This window comes from Aptenodytes patagonicus, chromosome 13, assembly GCF_965638725.1.
Source record: "Aptenodytes patagonicus chromosome 13, bAptPat1.pri.cur, whole genome shotgun sequence".
Classification (NCBI taxonomy): Eukaryota; Metazoa; Chordata; class Aves; order Sphenisciformes; family Spheniscidae; genus Aptenodytes; species Aptenodytes patagonicus.
Genome location: NC_134961.1, coordinates 5,198,507 through 5,217,490, shown reverse-complemented (window position 1 = coordinate 5,217,490; position 18,984 = coordinate 5,198,507). Strand labels below are relative to the sequence as shown.

The 18,984-nt window shown below is 66.8% G+C and overlaps 1 protein-coding gene across 2 annotated transcripts in view; it reads right to left on the bottom strand.

Annotated features, from left to right (window-relative positions):
- Window positions 1-18,984, bottom strand: part of CASKIN1 (CASK interacting protein 1) — a 32,559-nt gene that overhangs the window by 10,802 nt on the left and 2,773 nt on the right. For both annotated transcript variants that reach the window (XM_076351099.1, XM_076351100.1), the window contains exons 2-10: window positions 6,167-6,218; window positions 3,137-3,234; window positions 2,884-3,029; window positions 2,690-2,785; window positions 2,280-2,410; window positions 2,101-2,209; window positions 1,738-1,846; window positions 1,527-1,621; window positions 1,333-1,450 (exon numbers count right to left, since the gene is read on the bottom strand). In XM_076351099.1, coding sequence (XP_076207214.1) covers window positions 1,333-1,450; window positions 1,527-1,621; window positions 1,738-1,846; window positions 2,101-2,209; window positions 2,280-2,410; window positions 2,690-2,785; window positions 2,884-3,029; window positions 3,137-3,234; window positions 6,167-6,218 — 954 coding nt within the window. The remainder of the gene's footprint in view (window positions 1-1,332; window positions 1,451-1,526; window positions 1,622-1,737; window positions 1,847-2,100; window positions 2,210-2,279; window positions 2,411-2,689; window positions 2,786-2,883; window positions 3,030-3,136; window positions 3,235-6,166; window positions 6,219-18,984) is intronic.

Genomic DNA, 18,984 nt, shown 5'->3' with positions numbered 1-18,984 from the left:
CATCCTGGGAGGAGGGGGGCTGCAGGCACGGCTGCGCTGGGGGCTGCAGCGCCAGCACCCCCGTGCCCAGCTGGCCAAGCCCTGGTGCAGCCGCCGCCTGCGCCCCACGCTGCCACCCCGCTGCACGGGGCCAAGGGCTGCAGCTGATGGGATGGCTACAAAACCCCACACCCTGGCAAACGCTGCTGCGGAGCCAGCTGTATCCCAGGAGCCACGGACCTCATCCCCGTGGTACTGGCACACGACTCACACCCGGAGGGCAGCTCTGCCCCTGCCCGTCCGGCACATGGCACCTCTGCAGCCTCCGTGGCTGGTGCGGCAGTGCCCGGCAGCCAGCAGGCACTTGTGTCGCCACTCCCCTGGGACCTTGTTCAAGTGCCGCCATTCCCTGCCCGTGCCCCAGCGACGTGGCTGCCCCCAAGATCGCGTGGGGCCAGGCAGCTCACGGCTGCCGGGGGGGGGGAGCGAGACAGTCGATGCGGGGCCTTTCAACGCTGCCCGCAGAGGCACCAGCCCCATTGCACCGCTTCTGGCAGCGGGCACAGCCACAGGCCATCCTGGGGGACCGCGCACCCCACCGGGAGCCTACAGGGATGGGGATGGGGACAGGGACAGGCAGCCGCAGGGCAGGGGAGCAGGGTCCAATCCCTGAGACGGCCCCTGGCCAGGGAGAGGGTCCCCATGGGGCAGCGCCGGGTCCCTGGCACCGGTGCCCAGCCCCCCTGCTCAGACCCCGAGCACCAGGTCCTGTGGCCTCACCGCTGCGCCACACATCCCCCCAAACCACAGTGATGACCCCGGCTCTCCCCATGCACCAACCTCCCGGCACCACAAATGCCTCCCCCAGCCCAACGCCAGCTTGGCCTTGGGGCTGCCCCGTGAGCACCCCGGGGCTGCTGGCACCAACCCCCACGTGCACCAGGTGGGCACCGACCCCACAGGCACAACAGGGGCAGTGACCCCGCACACTCGGTGGGGGCACCAGCCCCACATGCACAATGGGGACGCTGACCCTGCACACTTGATGGGGACACCAGCCCCACATGCACAATGGGGACACCATCCCCATGCACTTCACGGGGCGCCGACCCCACATGCACAACGGGGACACCAGCCCCACACACTCGAAGGCAGTGTCCCCATGCACACGGCGGGGACACCGACCCCACATGCATGACGGGGGCATCGCCCCAGCTTGGCTTCACTGGCTGCACACCCCCATCCCCACCCCCCCCCCCGACACCCCAGGCACCGCCAGACCAAAACGGGGACTCCCTGGGGCTGTGGGTTTGGGGGCATCCCCACAGGGGAGGCGGGGGTGGGATTATTTGCCTGTTCGTTTGCTTATGGCCTCGACGAGGCTGGAGGGGAAGTAGCCCACGCGGTCGTTGCCGGTCCGGTTGTCGTGAATGCAGCCTTTCCAGCGCCCGTCCGCGTGCTGCTCCAGCACCTGCGGGCAGGGGCTGCGTCAGGGGCCGGTGCCGCCAGTGGGGTCCCCCCGGCCCCCCCCCCCCGGCCATACTCACGGTGATGACGTCCCCAGCTTTCACGTTGAGGCTGGTCAGGTCGTAGTTGTTGCAATAGTCCTTGACGGCCCGGACCTGCAGAGCGGCGGAGGCGTCTACAGGGACAGAGCGGGAGCGTTGCCAGCCACCCAGCCCCAGGGGGCTGTCACCCCCAGCCTGGCATCCCCCCAGCGCCGGTGCAGCAGCCCCGTGCCCCCCCCGGCCCCCCTACCCCGCAGCATCTGCTTGATCTCCTTGCTGGCCTGGCTGGTGGTGAACTGATTGACGATGTCCAAAGCTGTCTGGTTGTAGGTGTTCCTGACGTGGGCGTTGATCCCGCTCTGCAACAGCACGGAGAGGACCTGGGAGGAGGCTGCCCCCCGCCCCGCCACTCCTCGGGACCCCCCGGGCCACACCGAGACCAGCAGCCGGAGGACACGGCTCACTGCCTTGGTGTGTCCCCCCCCAGGACCCTTGCCCCCATCCCCCAGGAGAGGTGCACACGCTGCTCCGCAGCCCCCAGCCGTGGAGTCACTCCCTTCCCGCAGCCCGTCCCTGGGCTGGGGGCGTCTGGGGGTGTCGGGGGGGCCCTTACATCCAGCAGCAGCCGCACCACATCCGTCTTGCCGCACAGGGCCGCCTCGTGCAGCGCTGTGCCCGCCTTGGTTTGCCGGTTGATGTCAATACCAGCCTGCAGCAGGAGCCTGCGGGCAGACGGTGGGGTCAGCGAGGCGGGGGGGGACCGGCGCTGCCCTCCCTACCCACGGCACCCACCGGATGATGTCGATGTGGCCGTTCTTGGCGGCGAGGTGCAAGGGGCTGGTGCCATTGGGGTCAGTGGCGTCCCCCGGCTTGGGCTCCAGCAGCGCCGCGCACATGTTGCTGTTCAGGAGCAGTTGGACCACCTGGCTCAGCAAACACAGATGGAGCAGGGCTGCAAGGGCGGCTCAGCCGCCTGCCGGGGCTGCGGACCCCCCCGGCCGCCACCTCCCCTCCCTGCTCTTGCCCCTCCTCGAGCAGCCAGAGATCCCCCGCAGCGGTGGCACTGCAGGTCCCCACCGCTAGCCATCCCGGGGGGCTGCCCTGTGCCCCCCCAGGCTGCTCCAGCACCCCCAGGGACCTCGCCATGCCCCTGTCCCCTCCCAATCTTCCTCTCTGGGGGTCCCGGCGCTGCAAGGACTTACCCCGACCCGGCCAAACTCGCATGCCAGGTCCAGAGGCGTCTTCCCCGAATTGTCCATGATGCAGGGGTTGGACTGGTGCTGCAGGAGCATCTCTGACTGCGGAGGAGCGAGACTCCAGCTCGGCGAGGGCAGGAGCAGGGAGGGCGGCACGGCCCCCCTGCCACCTCCGTGCCCTGCCACCGGCCCCACCGTACCACGTCGTAGTGCCCGTGTTGTGCTGCCAGGTGCAGGGGGATCTGGCCCTCGTCCGATGGGATGTTCACTGAGGAACCCGCTTTCAGCACCATTTTCATGGGCTCCTTCTTGCCTTGCCAAGCCGCATAGTGCAGGGGCCGCATGCCTGCGGGCGGGCAGGACAGGCACGCCGTCAGCCCCCCCGGCACGCTGACACGCCCGGCCAGAGCCTACAGAGGGGTGGGGGGCCACGGCCAGGATGCCAGGACTCACCTTTGTTATCCTTGATGTCCACCGCAGCCTGCGCCTCCAGCAGCAGCGAGATGAGCTCCGTGTTGCCGTTGAGCGCCGCATGGTGCAGAGCCGAGAACCTGGGGACCGTCCGCGGTGTCAGGGGTCCCACGTCCCTGTCCCCTCCACAGCCCTGCCAGCCCCTGTCCGGCAGCGTGGCCTCGAGCCTGCATCCACTGCAGCACCCCAGGGAACCTGCTCTGCCTCCCGCAGCCCCCCACGTGCACGGGTCCCCGAGCTCCCCGGGCAACCCCACCTCTACATCCCTCCATGGGCACCCGGAGAAAGAGCCGCCGCAGGGACCAGCTGTGGCCAAGCCACGAGTCGAGCCAGGAGCCGGCCACGTCCCAGCATGCAACAAGTGCCAGAAGGTTGGACGTGCCAGGGCAGACGTGGGTTTGCTCTCCAGCCCATCACTTTATTTAGCTTCCCCTGGGGCGCCGCAGCCACAGGAGGGACCCCCCCAGCCCGCACGGTGGGACGCAGGGCTGGGGTTGCTGCCGAGCTGGGAGCGGGGGCTAGCGGGTCTGATCTGGGGATGCTGCAGCAAGATAGACGCAGGTGAAATGCTCCCTGGGGATGTTGAGACCCCATGGGGCTGGAGGCGATGGGCAGGGCAGGGGCACAGGGGGGGTCCCACCGAGGGTGGGGGGTGCCAGGGAGCCGCCCTCCCCGCTGACCCACTTCCTCCAGCCTGGCCCCGGCAGCACAACCGCAGGCACTGGAGTGGGGGGGGGCCCCAGGCTGCCAGATGGCAGCGGTGCCCCCTGCCCAGGGCCAGGCCTTGCCATGTGGCGGGGAAAGCCCCCGGCCCTGCCGTGCCATACCCTGCTCTGCTTTCCCCAGGACTGGCCAAACCAGGAGGCTTATTGCTGGGAAGCAGGCCAGGAGCTGACCTACTTGCTGCTCCCGGCAGCGGCATCCTCCACGCGGCTGTGCTCGCACCCGCTACCCCACTGCTCCGCGCCCCGGTCACGCACAGCGTCCCCGTCCCATCCCTGGGGCCACCCCAGTGTCACCGGAGCACGGGAACAGACTGCGAACTGCAGCGGGACCTGCCGGCCCCCATGGCTGCCTGGTGCCCGAGTGGCGGGTGGTGGGACAGCGATCCCATCTGCCCCCCATCACCGGGACCCCCAGCTGAGGAGGAACACGATCCATGCTGGGGAGCACACTTCGGCCACCACGTTCCCCGCGGAGCTGCCGCCTGCAATCCCCCAGGAGGGAGCGGCAATGAGAGCAGACAGTTCACGCAGGAGGCCGATCCTCAACGTCTGCCTGGGAAATGTCAACATTTTCCGCTCCAGCGCCCTGCTCAAATCCGCTCAAGATGGTGCAAATTGCAGCCCTCCCCTGGGCTGCCTCGGGGGCTTCCCCTGGCACGGCCCAGCTGGCCGCAAAGGCCATGCGCCGTGCATGGCACCATCCCCTGGGCAAGCGTGGGGAAACCAGCACGGTGCTCACGCATGGCGCCCACCAGCTCAGGAATCAGCAAGCACAGCAGAGATGGGGAAACTGAGGCACAGCAGCAGGGCTGGCTGAGCTGGCACAGCAAGCCGGCGGCAGAGCAGAGAGCACGCGGGCTGCAGCCTGGGTCTGCCCTGCGCGTTCCTGGGGGATGATCCTTTCCAGGAGCAGGGCTGGAGGCTGGAGGTTGCTCCCCTGCTGCAGGGCTGTTCCTGCACCCGCCAAGCCGGCCAGTAGCCACAGGCAGTTGCAGGCAGGGCATGAGCAGGGGCCCTGCCTGCAGCTCTCAACTGCCGTCCCAGCCCTGCCATGATGCACAGCCCTCCAGCGACCTACCGGCTCCAGCAGCTGCTGCACAAGGTGGTCCGTGGGGTGATGCAACCCCTTGCCCTGCCCACATCGCGCCCTCCAGCCCCTGCCCCGCACAGGCAGCACCATGCACCCACCCCACCGCTGGCCGGCGTGCCCACACGCTCCTGCTGCCGTGCACGCATGCTCCCGCTCACAGGCACGCTTGCATGCACACACTTGCTCTGCTGCACATCCGCACGCTTGCATGCATCCGTGCATGCACACATGTGCACACGTGCAGGCTGGCAGAGCCAATGCGCCAGCGGGTACCAGGGGATGCCCACTGCCACTGCCCCGGTGCTGGGGCCCTGCTCAGGGGCAAGGGTGAGGAGGGACCCAGGCTGCTGCGGTTGTGCATCCCCAGGGCGTGCCCTCCCGTTCCTGACCCCATCCGGCCCCTCCGCTCACGTGCCATTTCCATGGCCACAGCAGAGCCGTCACCGGGGACACGCAGCATCGCCCAGCCCCGTGCCCTGCCACCCCACTCAATGCGGGGGCACAGGGCAGGGGGAGCCGGGGGGCACAGGGGGCGGCTGCTGCCCAGCCCTGCAAGCAGCACTCCCTGCTCCCACCACAGCCCCCCTCCTCCGCGGGGCTCTGTCTGCCTTCCTGTGCCGGCGGCCTCATTAGTGTGATTAGCAAGGGGTGAGCCTGCGGCCCCCTTCCTCGCTCCTCCCCGCCTGTCAGATGCCAGCTGCGAAGCAGCAAACCGGCGGCACAGCCCGGCGGGGTCACGGCTTGCCCACCCGGCGCCCCACGGGGCTGCTCCCCACACAGCACCCGCAGAGCCCCGAGCCCACGGCGAGAGCTGGGAAAAGGCCGGCGAGACGTGGGGGACAGCTCTTCCTCTGCCTTTCAGCCCTTGCCTCCTGCCTCCTCTGATGCCCGCAGCTGCTACATGCAAGCCCACCGGCCCAGGGGTGCAGGCAGGGCTTAGCTGCGCTAGCTAACGAGGCCGAGAGCCCTTGCCCATCCAGACCCCGGCAGCTTGACTGCATCACTCCAGAGAGCCCGGCGCGCCCACACAGACACACGAGACTCCTGCTCGCTGCACCCCGCGCTGCACACATCGCCGGGCACCCCCCCCCCCACTCCCCACAGCATGCACATCCCTGCTCATGGCACCCCACGGCACGCGCACCCTTGCCCACGCACCCCACTGCATGCATGCCTGGGTGCGGGGCTCCCACTCACCCGTCGGTGTCTTGGAAGTTGACGTTGACTTTCTTTGCCGATCCGAGGAGCTCTGGGAGGGAGGGAAGGGGACAGCATGTTAGAGCAGCACGGGAGGCGGCCAGGGCAGGGACGCGGGGCACGCCGGGGAGGTGACGTGGCTGCAGCTCCAGGTTTCCCTCCCCACCAAGGTTTCGGCTCCCTGCAGCTCTGCAGCCCGGGCCGGGTCGCAGCATGGTGCCGTGCGGGGCTGCCCGAGCCTGCGGGCAGCTGCAGGCAGGAGGGCTTGGGGTGGGGGGGAGAGGTCCCCACCGATGGTGGCAGAGCCCGAGGGCCTCTCCTGGCACCAGAGTCTCCGGCCACTTGGGCTGCTGTGGGTTTGCCTAGGGTTCTCTCCCCAGCTCCTTCGCCTCGCTGCGGCTCTGGCATGGCCCTGTGGAGCCCAGTGCCACACCGAGCCACCGGGCCAGGCTGCTTCAGCAGAGTGGGGAGCTTGGCATGCTTCCCCGTGCCCCAGCATGTCTCCTGCCCCTGTAGCCCCCCGCCCGGCACTGCCCCATTCCCACCCCACACCTGCCTGTGTGGGGAAACAAACCACCTCGGGGCAATCCAATTAGCACCACGAGGAAGGATGGAGCCAGATTTACATAAGATTTAACCGAAAAACGCCACTCAGGCTTTCCAGTGAGCCTGCTCTTCCTCACAGCCCCAGCAGGGAGCTGGAGCAGGAGGAGGAGGAAGAGGAGGGTGGCTGCAGCACAGCAGAGCCCCAGGCTGGGGACCCATGCAGCAGCCCCTGTGCCCGCCACAGCAAGCCGGCACCAGCACGGCCCCGAGCCTACGGGAAATAACTCAAAGGCTGCACAACCCGGCAGGGAGAAGGGGCGACCATCCTCACCCCGGGAGGAAGCGTGCCGGGGACAAGCCACCGGGCGGTGGCAGAGGTTTCTCCCTGCCCACGCGGAGGCTCCGGGGCCCTGGCACCCAGCACCGGCTCCCTCCCACGCTCCGTCAGCCTCCCGACAGTCCGAGCCACAGGACATTTGCTAACGATGACACAGCCCGGTGCCGAGGGGCGAGAGCTACGGAGGACAGCTTCTGAACAGCCACAACCAGGTCCCCAGCCTCTCCTCCCGGCACGCGGTGCCACGGGGCAGCTGTGGGATGAGAAGGGGCACAGCAGGGTCCCCAGGGCACGGGGAGGGATAGGGGCACCACGGGGTCCCCAGGGTGTGGGGAGAGACAGGGCACCATGGGGTCCCCAGGGTGCGGGGAGGGACAGGGGCACTACGGGGTCCCCAGGGTGCGGGGAGGGACAGGGCACTGCAGGGGGATCCCCAGGGCACGGGGAGGGACGGGGGCACCACGGGGTCCCCTGGGCGCAGGGAAGGACAGGGCACCGCAGGGTCCCTGGGAAGGGACAGGGCCACCACAGGGTCCCCCAGGGCATGGGGAGGGATGGGGCACCACAGGGTCCCCGCAGCCAGCACCACTCGCCCTCCTTCCAGCAAACAAAACGCCACCAGCCCGAGCTCCACATGACAGGCCAGCCTCCCTTGCCCTGGCAGCCCACGCTGTTCGCTTAACACATTAACAAACACCCCAGCAACAAAACCCCATCGGGGCGGCCAGACCTGGGGAACAGCCCCCCACATCCCCGCTGCAGCATCCCCGTGCTCCCCCGGGAAGGACTGGACATTGCTGGCAGGCAGAGCCCCCCAGCACCGGGACCGACCGCAGGGGACGGGGCCGAGCGGGTCCCCGCCAGCCCCGAGCTGCTGCCAGGCTCACCAACAAAGGTGCCATTCAGTGCCGGTGGAGAGGAGCCCAGGGCCGCTTCCGCTGCCGCCCGGCGCCAAGAAGCAGCTCCCAGGAGAAGGGGGCCGAGCCGCCCCCCCAGGGATGCAAATGGCCGGCGGACAAAAGGAGCCGGCGGGCGCAGGAGCGGCACTGTGCCCGGCACTGGCTCCAATCTCCGGCCCCGAGACGGGCCCCGCTCCGGCTAACCGGTCCTCGCGGACGGACGGACGGATGTCAGCAGGTCTGCGGTGCCTGGCCTTTCCCACGGGTTGCTCCCAGTGAGGGGCTGGGATGGGGCAATGCCCGGGGATCGGCGTCGTGGGGTGCAGCGGTGACACAACCGGCGTCACCGTTGCACCCCGCGACGCCGATCCCCGGGTGCGTGCCAGCAGCCCCCGGCACCGGCCAAACCGGCATCAGCCAAACACACCGTAGTGGCGAATCTCTCCTCCCTCCACCTGCAGAAGAGGCTGCGGCTGCCAAAATCTGTTTAGCACTTCCATCAATGCCCGTGCCAAGTGCTTAGTCAGTGACTTCCAGCTGCGCAGCGGTTTGACTTTCGTTAAAGCTCTGGCAGCGGCCACGAGCCTGCCGGTGCCTGTGCCGGGCTGTGGCGAGCTCAGGCCCCGGCATGGCTTCAAGCGCTGCCGGGAAAAGGTCTTTAGGTGTGGCACCAGTCTGATGAGGTTCCCTGGGGAGCAGCCGGGTGGTCCCACATCCTCCTGGGGTGCAGCACCCCGGGGTGCCGCCAGCTGCCCAGCAGCATTGGCGAGGTGTGGATGGTGGCATGGATGGCAGCACAGCGGCTGGCACCCCCACGGGGGCAGGCCAAGGCCCCAGACGGTGGGAGCCAGCATGGCACCGGCAAAGAATCAACCCCATGTCTGCACCAGCACCGGGGCCCTTGAGGGACAGCGGCTTTGCACCAGCAGCAGGCAGGGCAGGGAAGGCAGCGGCTGCCGCACCAGCCGGCACCACCAAAGCTCCTGAGGGGCTGCGAGCAAAACCTTCACGCCATGGTCCCACAGCCCAGCAATTAAGCCCCTCCTGTAATGAAGCGGCGTGCTTGCCCGGCATGGCATCGGCAGCCTGGCATGGGGCACAACGGAGCCGTGCCGAAGGCACAGCACCGCAGCCGGAGCCTGGACCCCAACCAGGCCCTCGGCACAGCCCAGCCACAGCTGGATGCTCGCGGTTCCCGGGGCAGGGGGAGCAGGATGGGCACCCTGACACACCGCCAGATCCGCAGCCCGGGGCCGTCTCAGCCCCCCTGCCGCCATGCGGGATTTGCAGCCTGTCTGGGGGCAGCGAGACATGGGAGAGCTCATTAATGGCTGGGAAGCACAAGGAAAACTCCACTAACAAGGGAGAGGAAAGGGAGCTGAGAGCACTGCCAATTAAAAATACTGGCCACAAAAGGAGACGGGTATGGCGGGGAGGAGAGCAGGGCTCCTGCACGGCCACACTGCCAGCGGGCACCGAGTGCGTCCCTGGCTGTCCTCCCTGCCAGGATCACCGGAGGGGTGACGGAGAGCACCAAGCACCCGTGAGCACCCACAAGCACCGTCCCACCCTGCCCACGCAGAGGCAGATGCTGGGGCCATTGGGCAGACGTTGCAGCACAGAGGGATGGTGGCACCCCCGGCACTGGGGCCCTTGCTCAGACCGCCTGAGCCCCACTACTGTCCTTGGGACACCCCAATGTCCCCTCTTTGCTCCCCATGGGCTGCGCAGGTGATGGTCGTGCCACGTGGGAGCACAGGGCTCCCCTTGCACCCCAGCCCCACGGCACGGCCCCCCCATGGCTCTCGGAGCACCTTGCACCCCGCGAGCATCCCGAGGGGCTTGACAGTGCTGAGCAGGACCACATCGCCGGCCCCAGGAAAGGGGGACATGCTGCGCTGCCGGATCCAGTGAGCCCCAGCAGCGCTGCGTCCGGCTCCAACCCGCGAGTCCTGTGCGCACCGGGAGCCACAGCCGTCTGCCATAGACGCTGACTATAAACAGCGTCTGCTGTGAGTAAACACCGCCGCGGGGAGCTCAGCCCAGCCACTACTCCCAGAAATGCCTTTACTTAAACACAAGGATCACAGTAGCTAAATGCACGCATGAATTCAGCCCGGCTCTCTGTGTGCAGTGAGGGCAGTGAGCTCCTCGCCAGCCCTGACCTCCCCGCCACGTGCCGGCCTGCACCGGCTGCCCCGCAGCAGCGACGGCCCCGGGCGGGCACCGTGACAGCAGGCGATGCACGAGCTGGCTGCATGTGCAGGGCCGGGCATGTATGGGGGAGCTGCTCTGCCCAACCCCAGGGTCCGGCCATGCGTCACCCTGACCCCCTGCACCCCTGTGCCATGTCTGGTCATCCTGGTGCATGCCACGGGGAGACCCCCATGTCCAACCACTGCTCTGGGCATCCCGGTGCACACCATGGGGAGACCCCCGTGTCCAACCACTGCTCTGGGCATCCCGGTGCACACCATGGGGAGACCCCCGTGCCCGGCTGCTCCAGCCCTTCCCCTGCATCCATGTCCGAGGCCCCACGCAGTGGGACTCCTCAGTGCCTCCGTGGCCCCTGGCCGGGGGCTCCTCTCCCTTCCCAGCAGCGGGGCCACGCAGCATCCGTTAGCATGCTCATGCGCCAGCCCCCTGCATCTGCCGCCAGCGCAGCGCCAGCAGCGATCGATGCCCGGCTGGGGCACGGGGGCTCCCGGCCAAGCCCCCGCTGACAAAGCACATCCTCGCCCAGCTCACCCCGGCAGCGCCGCGCCAGCTCGCAGGGAGCAGGCGGCTGCTCCGAGCAGATGGCTCCAGCCTCCGCTAAATCAACGTCTACTTAATGAGGGGAAAGACATCGCTGCCCCCCCCCGCCTCAGCTTGGCGACAGCGGCAAATGAGCTGGGGCAACTCCCCCAAATCCTCCTCCCCATCTCTTCCATCACCCCACTGCAGTGGTCCCCCTCCCCTCCAGTTCTACCATCCCTGCCGCTTCCCCCCTCTGCAGCAGGACCCCTGTGTGTCCCCCCCAAGCACAATGGAGACCCCCGGGACCCCACAAGCAGGATGACACCAAGTACCCATGGGGAAGACATTCTCAGCAAAGCCAAGTGCCTATTTCGGAGGAGGAGGGGAGGACCCTTCAGCGGCATCACCGTGAGCCGCCGGATAAAGGAAGCATCCAAAATAGCTGCTCTTAATTATATCCTTGCTGACGAGCGCCACGCAAACAACGGGCGCTGCAAGCACTCGCTGCACGAGGAGCCCTGGCACAAGTGGTCTTATTCCTCGCAGCGGGGATGGGGTCCACGCTGTGGGGTGCCCATGGGGGCACGTGCGTGGGCAGAGGGCATCGCCACATGCTCTGCCCAAGCATGTGTCGCCGTGGGGACCCCACAGAGGTGGCCAGAGCAGCCCTGGCTGGGTCCGGTGACAATGGGGACGCCGGGGAGCCGGTGCTCGCCGCTGTCAGACAGCGAAAGGCTTGTACTCCTGCAGCCAAGGTCGTGTCAAGCACCGAGGCCGACGTGATGTTCAGATGCTAATGAAGCCGTTATCATCTTCTGATCAATTTTGACTGTATAAATAATGCACCGGGAAGCTCGCGGGCTGCTGGCTGCGTGGGAAGGGATTGCCTGGGGCAAAGAGGTGGCAGGGATGGGATGGACCCATTGCAGCCCAATGCCCACCACAGCTGCACACCCCAGTGTCCATCACAGTTGGACACCCACCAGCTGGACACCCACTGCCCACCACAGCTGGATATTCACTGCCCATCACAGCTGGAAAACAACTGCCCATCACAGCTAGACACACACTGCCCACCACAGCTGGATCCTCCAGTGCCCATCACAGCTGGATATCCACTACCCATCACAGCTGGACACTCACCAGCTGGACACCCACTGCCCACCACAGCTGGATATTCACTGTCCATCACAGCTGGACACCCCAGTGCCCGTCACATCTGGACACCCACAGCTGGGTGCCCCGGTGCCCATCAGAAGCCATTCCCCAAATCCCAAGGCACTTTTGGGGAATGCTGGCCCTGCGCCCAGCAGGTGCTCCGGATGCCCGGCCCTCGCACGGAGCCTTCCCCGGGGAGCAGAGAAATCTGCACTTTAAAATCAATAGGCTGTGGCAGCCTGAGTCACGGTGCTGCAGCAGCGCAGGGCTGTCCCCTGGGGCCAGGATGAAGCAATTTAAATGCAACTTTCAAGAGGCAGTGGGGACTCCTCTCTGATTTTTTTTTTTTTTTTTTTTTTTTTAAAAAAGGAAACTTTTTGATCCCAGGGGAGGACGAGGGGCTGACCCTGCAGGCTGCCAGGGCAGGCGGGGACGGGGGATGTGGGTGTACCCAAGGTAGAGCCGTCCCGCTGAAAATCTGGGGCTGGAGCTGGCCAGGGGACCCAGCACCCCACGGTGCCCGCCAGCACTGCTCACCAGCAGCTACCGTGAGCACCCCCACTCCCCCTGCATCGCCGAGCCATATCCTCACCCGACCTTTGCCGCGTGGTGCCGTGGAGCCCGGCTGAGCTGTTCCCACTGGTGCTACATCAGCTGGATTCCCCCGGGGCAGCCCCAGCCCCCAGCACCGCAGGGCCTCCCCCAGCCCTGGTTTGGGGCTCAGCCGTGCAGCCCCCCAGCTCTGCAGACGCTCCATCCCAGTGCGGGGTCGCTGCCTGTGAAGTCCCGGCAGCCTCCTGCCCGCTCCAGGCTGCCTGCAGACCCACTGACCCCTGAATAACACACAGGGCTGCACGGCTCTGCCATGCAAAGGCTGCCGGTGACTCAGCCCCGTGCAACCGGGGATGCAGGAAAGCCGGCAGCAGGGATGGGCAGGGGTGCAGGCAGCGCAGTGATGCGTTGGCTCTGGCCCTGCAGGTGGGACACGGGGTGCCACGCTCGGCCCCGCAGGACGAGCACCAAGCATCACACCAGCCCTGTTGCGCCTGTCGCCGCTGGCCCGGTGCCAGCCGTACGCCCACCCTCGTCTCTGCAGAAATGCGTGTTGGTGCCGCTTCCACGGAGCCTTAATTGACAGCCTGCCCTCCCCACGCCGGGGCGGCGGCAAACAGGTAATTTTCAGTAATCACCCTGGCTGGAAGGAGTCACCGCCGGCACAGCGAGGCTGCCACGGCAGGGGACGGGACGGGGCTGCGTGGGGCCACCGCCAGCCTGCGTCTGCCTGTCCATCCCTGAGTCCTCATCCCAGCATGGCTGGCACCGAGCAGCCTTGGTGCCCGAGCAGAGGCTGCCCAGGACAAGGAAGCAGAGAGGGGCAGATGCTGGCACCACTCGCCTCCACCCTGGGGCAGAGGCGATCCTGCCTGGCCCTGTCTCCATCCTCCTCATCTCCTCCACAGGGCCAGGGAGCCCTGGGAGGACTGACCCCAGCCACGCTGCCCTGCAGGGAGGGACCAGTAGCTCTGTGTATCTTAAAGCATTGTTAAATAACAAATAGTCACTATCATCTGGCCTCCCACAAACCCAGCCACAGTCCAGATGTCACTGGGAAGTCGTGGGGAGCTCCCCGACATAAATAGAGCATGTGCCTGTGTGCATGCGTGTGCATGCGGGCAGCCCAGATAAATAAGAGGGCAATAAGCAATGCTGCAGCACTGGGCTCTGAGCTTCCACGCCATACGTGGGTAAAACAGGCCCTGGGGTCTATTTTAAAAACGGTCCCTTTAGTGCCATCATTTGTCCTTGTCCACATAACAGCCTGGCTTCCGCGCGCGCTGGTGCACCGTGCCCACCCATGCACCCTCCGCACTGTGGCGGCTTTCCCGGCGGTGCCTGCAGGCAGGACGGGCATGGTGATGGGCAGCTCTGTGGGAGCATGGGCTGGCAGTTTAGTGATGCCATGGTCATTGCCAGGGTGGATAGGCAGCATGTGGATGTGCAGCCAGGCGATGCCATGCAACTGCCCTGAGCACTGGAAGCCTGGCCGGAGGCGTCACACTGCTCCCGAGGGCCTGGCAGTGCTGCAGGGGAAGGGCAGGGCTCACAGGACCCGTCCCAGTGTCCCCAGTGTCCCCAGCACAGTGGGCGCTGGGGGGGGGCTGGCAGGGGCAGTGCGGGACCACCTGCCCCATCCCTGCTGGGAGCCGGGGCTTAGTCACAGACACCTCCAGGATCCGCGCACACTGGAGTGGAGACAGCCGGGAGAATAGCTGCTGCGGAGCTGCACAGCCGCGAGGAGCGTGCCGTAAACAGCCCAGCTGCAATGCAGGAGCCAGGCAGGCAGCTGCTTTGTCTGCTCCAACGGCTCCAGCAGCCACGGACCAAAAACCTACGGGGGCCTCGGCAAGGAGGCAGCACGGAGCCAGGCTCCCAGCAGCCACATCTGGAAGGGATCAGCCGGCGGCTGCCACTGCCGCTGCCGAGAGCCGTCCCCAGCACTGAGCCCCATGCCAGGCCAGGGAGAAGGCACTGCCGAAGTGACCAGCAGAGATGGCCCCAGGCACACGGATGCACTGGGCAGATGCACATGGGCACACGATGCACAGGGGCACACACATGCACATGGATCCACAGGGGCACATAACACACACGGATGCACAGGGGCAGATGCACATGGGCACATGCATCCACATGGATGCACAGGGGCAGATGCATGCACATGGATGCACGCATGCACACGGGCACATGCATGCACACGGATGCACACAGGCGCACACGGATGCACGCTGGCAGAGCAGCGCTGGTGCAGAGCAGCCAGCCGCCGGTGGGCATGGTGCTCGGAGAAGCAGTGCCTGGGCTGTGCCCGTGGCAGCTGCTTGGGCAACAGCTCCAACCTACTCTGTCTCCAGCTGATATGGGCCATGGCAGGGCACAGAGCTGGGGTCCCATCAGCCTGCTGCGCCCCGGGGCACCCCAGGCCCACAACCACCTCAATCTGCTCGGTTCTCACCAGGCGGCCAGTAGTGACCTTGCCGGCAAGACCCAAGGAGACCCAGGCAGATTCAGCATTACCCTGCCAGCCACTCTCCCACACCATTCCAGCACCGTGCTTCCCTGGCCGGGTGGCTCGTGCCGGGCACCGGCACCCATCCATCACCGGAGCAGGCCTGGCAGCATGGGGCTGTCAGGCTGTGCCGAGGCCAGCGCTGCATCGCCAGCTTCCCATTTCTCAGGCTGATTGCTCCTGTCGCTGCGGAGCCCAGCGTTAAACACCTCATTTTCTACTCCCGTATTGAGTTGGAAAATACTATTAACATTTCATTACGGCTTAAAGATCCCTCTCAGCCCGACACGAAGAGCCAGCCCGCCGGCGGGATCGTTCCTGCGCCAGGCGGGCTGCGCTGGCCCCCATCCCTCTGGGGAGAGGGGACCAGGAGGGTGAGTCCCACGTGTCCCAGCTGCAGAACAGGACAGAAACCCGGGGCAGAGGTGGACATTGGCACTGCACACCGGCTCGGTGACCAGCCTGGCACAGCCCGTCCTCACGGCATGCTCAGCCGCAGCCGGGGGACAAAGTAGTGATGGAGTAGCAGCATCCGCGCAGGCCGGCACGAGCCTGGGCGCTCCCGAGCAGGTTTTACTTCCCAGCGCCTTTCCCTCATCCGCAGGATCCTGGCCCGGCAGTAACAGCATCAGCCATTAAATACCAGCAAATTAGTTCTCCAACGCTCTCCCGACGGTGTCTGAACACTTGCAAAAGGCACCTTTAGCCGCCAGCTGGTGAGAGCAGCACGCAGCAGGTTCATGGCCAGCATTCAGCCAGAGGCTCACCAGCCCCGACTCTTCAGGATGGCCAGCGGTGCCCAGCACCAGCAATGCCCAGTCCCGGTACAGCGGCACACACCGCTCCGGGCACACGCCACTCCCGCACCGGCACCAGGAGGGAAAGCGCTGTGGCAAACACGTGCAAGCACAGCCTTGAGCATCGCCCCAGAGCCAGCCAGTCCCCTCCACCGCTCAGCCCGCCAGCGACACCGCAGCTCCCACCCACCATATGCCCAGGGCTGACATTCACCAAGGACCCACCACCGCTTCGGCACCCGCCCGGGCCCCGGCACAATGCCGCACAGCCGCCATCCATGGGCATTGCCGCCGTGGGGCCGACCACGCCACGGCCCATGCAGCTGCCAGCAGGGCCCCGTGGGCACAGGGGGAGCAGGGAGGGACTGGGGGCACCGAGGCACGCCAAGCCAGGGAGGGGGCCGACTGCAGCCTTTCCCAGAGGCTGGGAAGGGGAGGGAAGGGTTAAAGGGAGCGCAGCGGAGCAGAGGAGAGGAGCCAGACGCCAGCCTGGCTACTGGAAACCGAGCTGGGCTGGTGGGGAAGGGGGCGGCTACGGAAGGTGGCTTGGGGTGCTCACAGCACCCGGCCCTGCTGCACCACCGGCACCCCAAGCATCTGTGGCACTGTCACCCGTGGGTGCAGCCTGGCCCCGCCACATCCTCTGGCCACTCCCTGGGAGCATCATCCCACTACGGTACGTGGGCAGCGAGGAGCACCGCAGCACCGGCAGCAAGGTCCTTGTGCGGGAAACAGCCGGAGCCAGCGGCCCTGGGAGAGCCCCGGGCACGAGGGGCCAGCCGCCGGCGGCAAAGGGCTAATTGGTGTCAAGCCAGGTGAATTTGGGACTGCCACGAGAAAATCCAGGCCAGCGAGGGAGCCTCGAGCTGGGAGTGGAGCCGCCGGCCCACAGCCCCGCCGCTCCTTGGTGTTGGGGGCCAACAGCCCCAGATCCTCTGTAGCATCCCCCTGCAGTCAGGGACCCCACGGCCAGCCCCGAAGTGGGAGCTGTGCTGGGGTGGCAGGGGGGCAGAGGGGGGTTCGCACCCACAACGCTGGCCCAGCCGAAGAGAGAGGCAAGAAAATGTAAAATAACTAGATGTCACCCCGGGCTCAGTAATAATCCCCCTCTGGAAGGAAACTTGGCACGCGCCAGCCTGCGCCTGCCTGCCAAGTCCTGCTGGGAGCGAGGTTTCACACGCGGGCGAGAAACCCCAAGAAAAAGTTTATAAGGGACCCGCTGACACACTGTTAAGCACGGCAGTGGCAGGAGCTGCTCGGCAAATGCCATCCCGGATGGCCCTCAGGCCCTGTGCCTGGGACATGGCGAGGATGCACCGACATCGCCCCGTGCCAGCATTGCCCCGCGCGCCCCAGCCCACCCCCTTGGCGTTTTGCCCCTTAATCCACACCGAGGGGACCGGGGGGGGGCCGCAGGAGCAGCACCCGGCCACGGGATGGGGGATGCGTGGGGGCTCAGCACCCCTTTGCAGGCCCCCCAGCTTGGCCAAGCTGCCACAGGATCCGGCCCCACAGCCCCTTCCTCCCGCTCCAGACGTCCCGCCCGGCATTGATGGCTCCGGAGGCCGGTGGCACCAGGGGGCTCTGGCATCCCGGCAAGCACCATCTGCTCCCCCCCTGCCCAGGCTTCCCCTGCAGCGAGGAGGGGGCTGCCCCAGCGCCCGTGGCTGTGGAGCGGCAGCGGGAGCCATTAGGGGCGGCTGCCGCCCAGGGAAGTTTCCTGCGTTACCGGAGGGCCAGGGGGAACCGGGCAGCTCCGGCGGCTGCCAGCGACGCGCGCCCTGGGCACTGCACCACAATTGGATTTGCAGCTGCCCTGCCTTTTACTGCATGGAAATTGAATTGTAAAATGTCAAAGACATTTCCTAACTGCGCCATATTAGCCTGGTTTTATTAAATACTGTTATCAGAGGAGATTATTAATGCAATCAAATGCAAGAAAAAAAAAAACCCAGAATTAACTGGCCACCGTGCAGGAGGACGCGCTGGAGAGCAGGAGGCAGCTGGTGAGGCCCTGCCCAGGGAGCCCCTGTCCCCACGGGGTCTGGCTCCTGCCTCCCACTTGCCCCCACATCCCGGAGCACCGGCGAAGCAGCGATCCCACCCAGCTGCTGCAGCTCCGCTCGCATCCCAGGATGGGTCCCCACAGAATGGCAGCACCCCAGAGGGTGACAAGCCTGGGGGTGCTCACTGAGCTTTGGGGTCCCTCTCCTGCTGCCCACCCCCAGGCAGGCTGCCCACACCCCTCCGAGGAGCTGCCTGGCTCCTGTCCCGGTCTTTTCACCCGTAGTGGGCTCTGCCTGCCCCCCACGGCCCAGACCCAGGAGCAGCATGGCCAGAGGCAGCCGTGGAGCCAGCGCAGCACCGGTGGTGCCAGCGAGGCTGGGGTCCCTCCCCGGGCAGGGCAGGGCAGGACCTGCTCCCCACGCGTGGCAGCGTGGCCAGGGCTGACTGGGATAAACCCCAAAATGCTGGGGCTGCTGCCAGCGACACGCAGGGCAGGACACAGAGCCCTGCGCAGGCAGCAATGTGGGACGGGGGGGGTCTCCCACCCAGGGCAGGGGCACCCCAAGAGCTACCCGTGCCTTGGCACCCACACCCCCGGGCAACGGGGTCAGGTGGGGCTGGGTTACCGCAGCATATTGGGGTGCAGGGGGTGCAGGGCTGCATGCCCAGCTCCTGAGCCCCACCCAGGCAGCATGGCTCACCTAGACCCAGGCGTCCCAGAGCGAGGTACCCAGAGCTTCAGCGGCACACGAGGACGCGAGCCCTGACGGCAGCCTGGGGGACCAGGATGGCACTGAGGGCCAGGCACAGGGTGGGCAGCCCTGTGCAGCCCCATGGAACACAGCCCCGGCTCCCACCCGCACAACCGGGCTGCAACCAGCCCCTGCCACGCCGGGTGCTCACCCGGCACTGTGGGGCCACATGCTGGGACATCTCCTTTGCCACAAGAAGCCGCCGTGCATGGAAGCACTTTGCAAAGCCCCACAGCCTGGCAGGAGAAGAAGCCAGGGCAGAAGGGCCCGGCCCTCGGCTCAAGGTCCCTCCCGCGGCACCGGTAGGTGCCACGCAGAAGCCGTTTCCAAAGCAGATGAGCCGCCAGCAGCACCGGCCTCAGAAGGAAGGAGCCTGCTTGCTCCAACACACCACGGCCGAGGAACCGTGGTTTCCCTGCACAGCACAGCCCCATCTCCCACTGCCTGAAGCCCCGGGTGCCTGGGATGGGGATGGTATGGCGGGCACGGACGCTGCTGGGGACACCCCAGGGCCCCGTC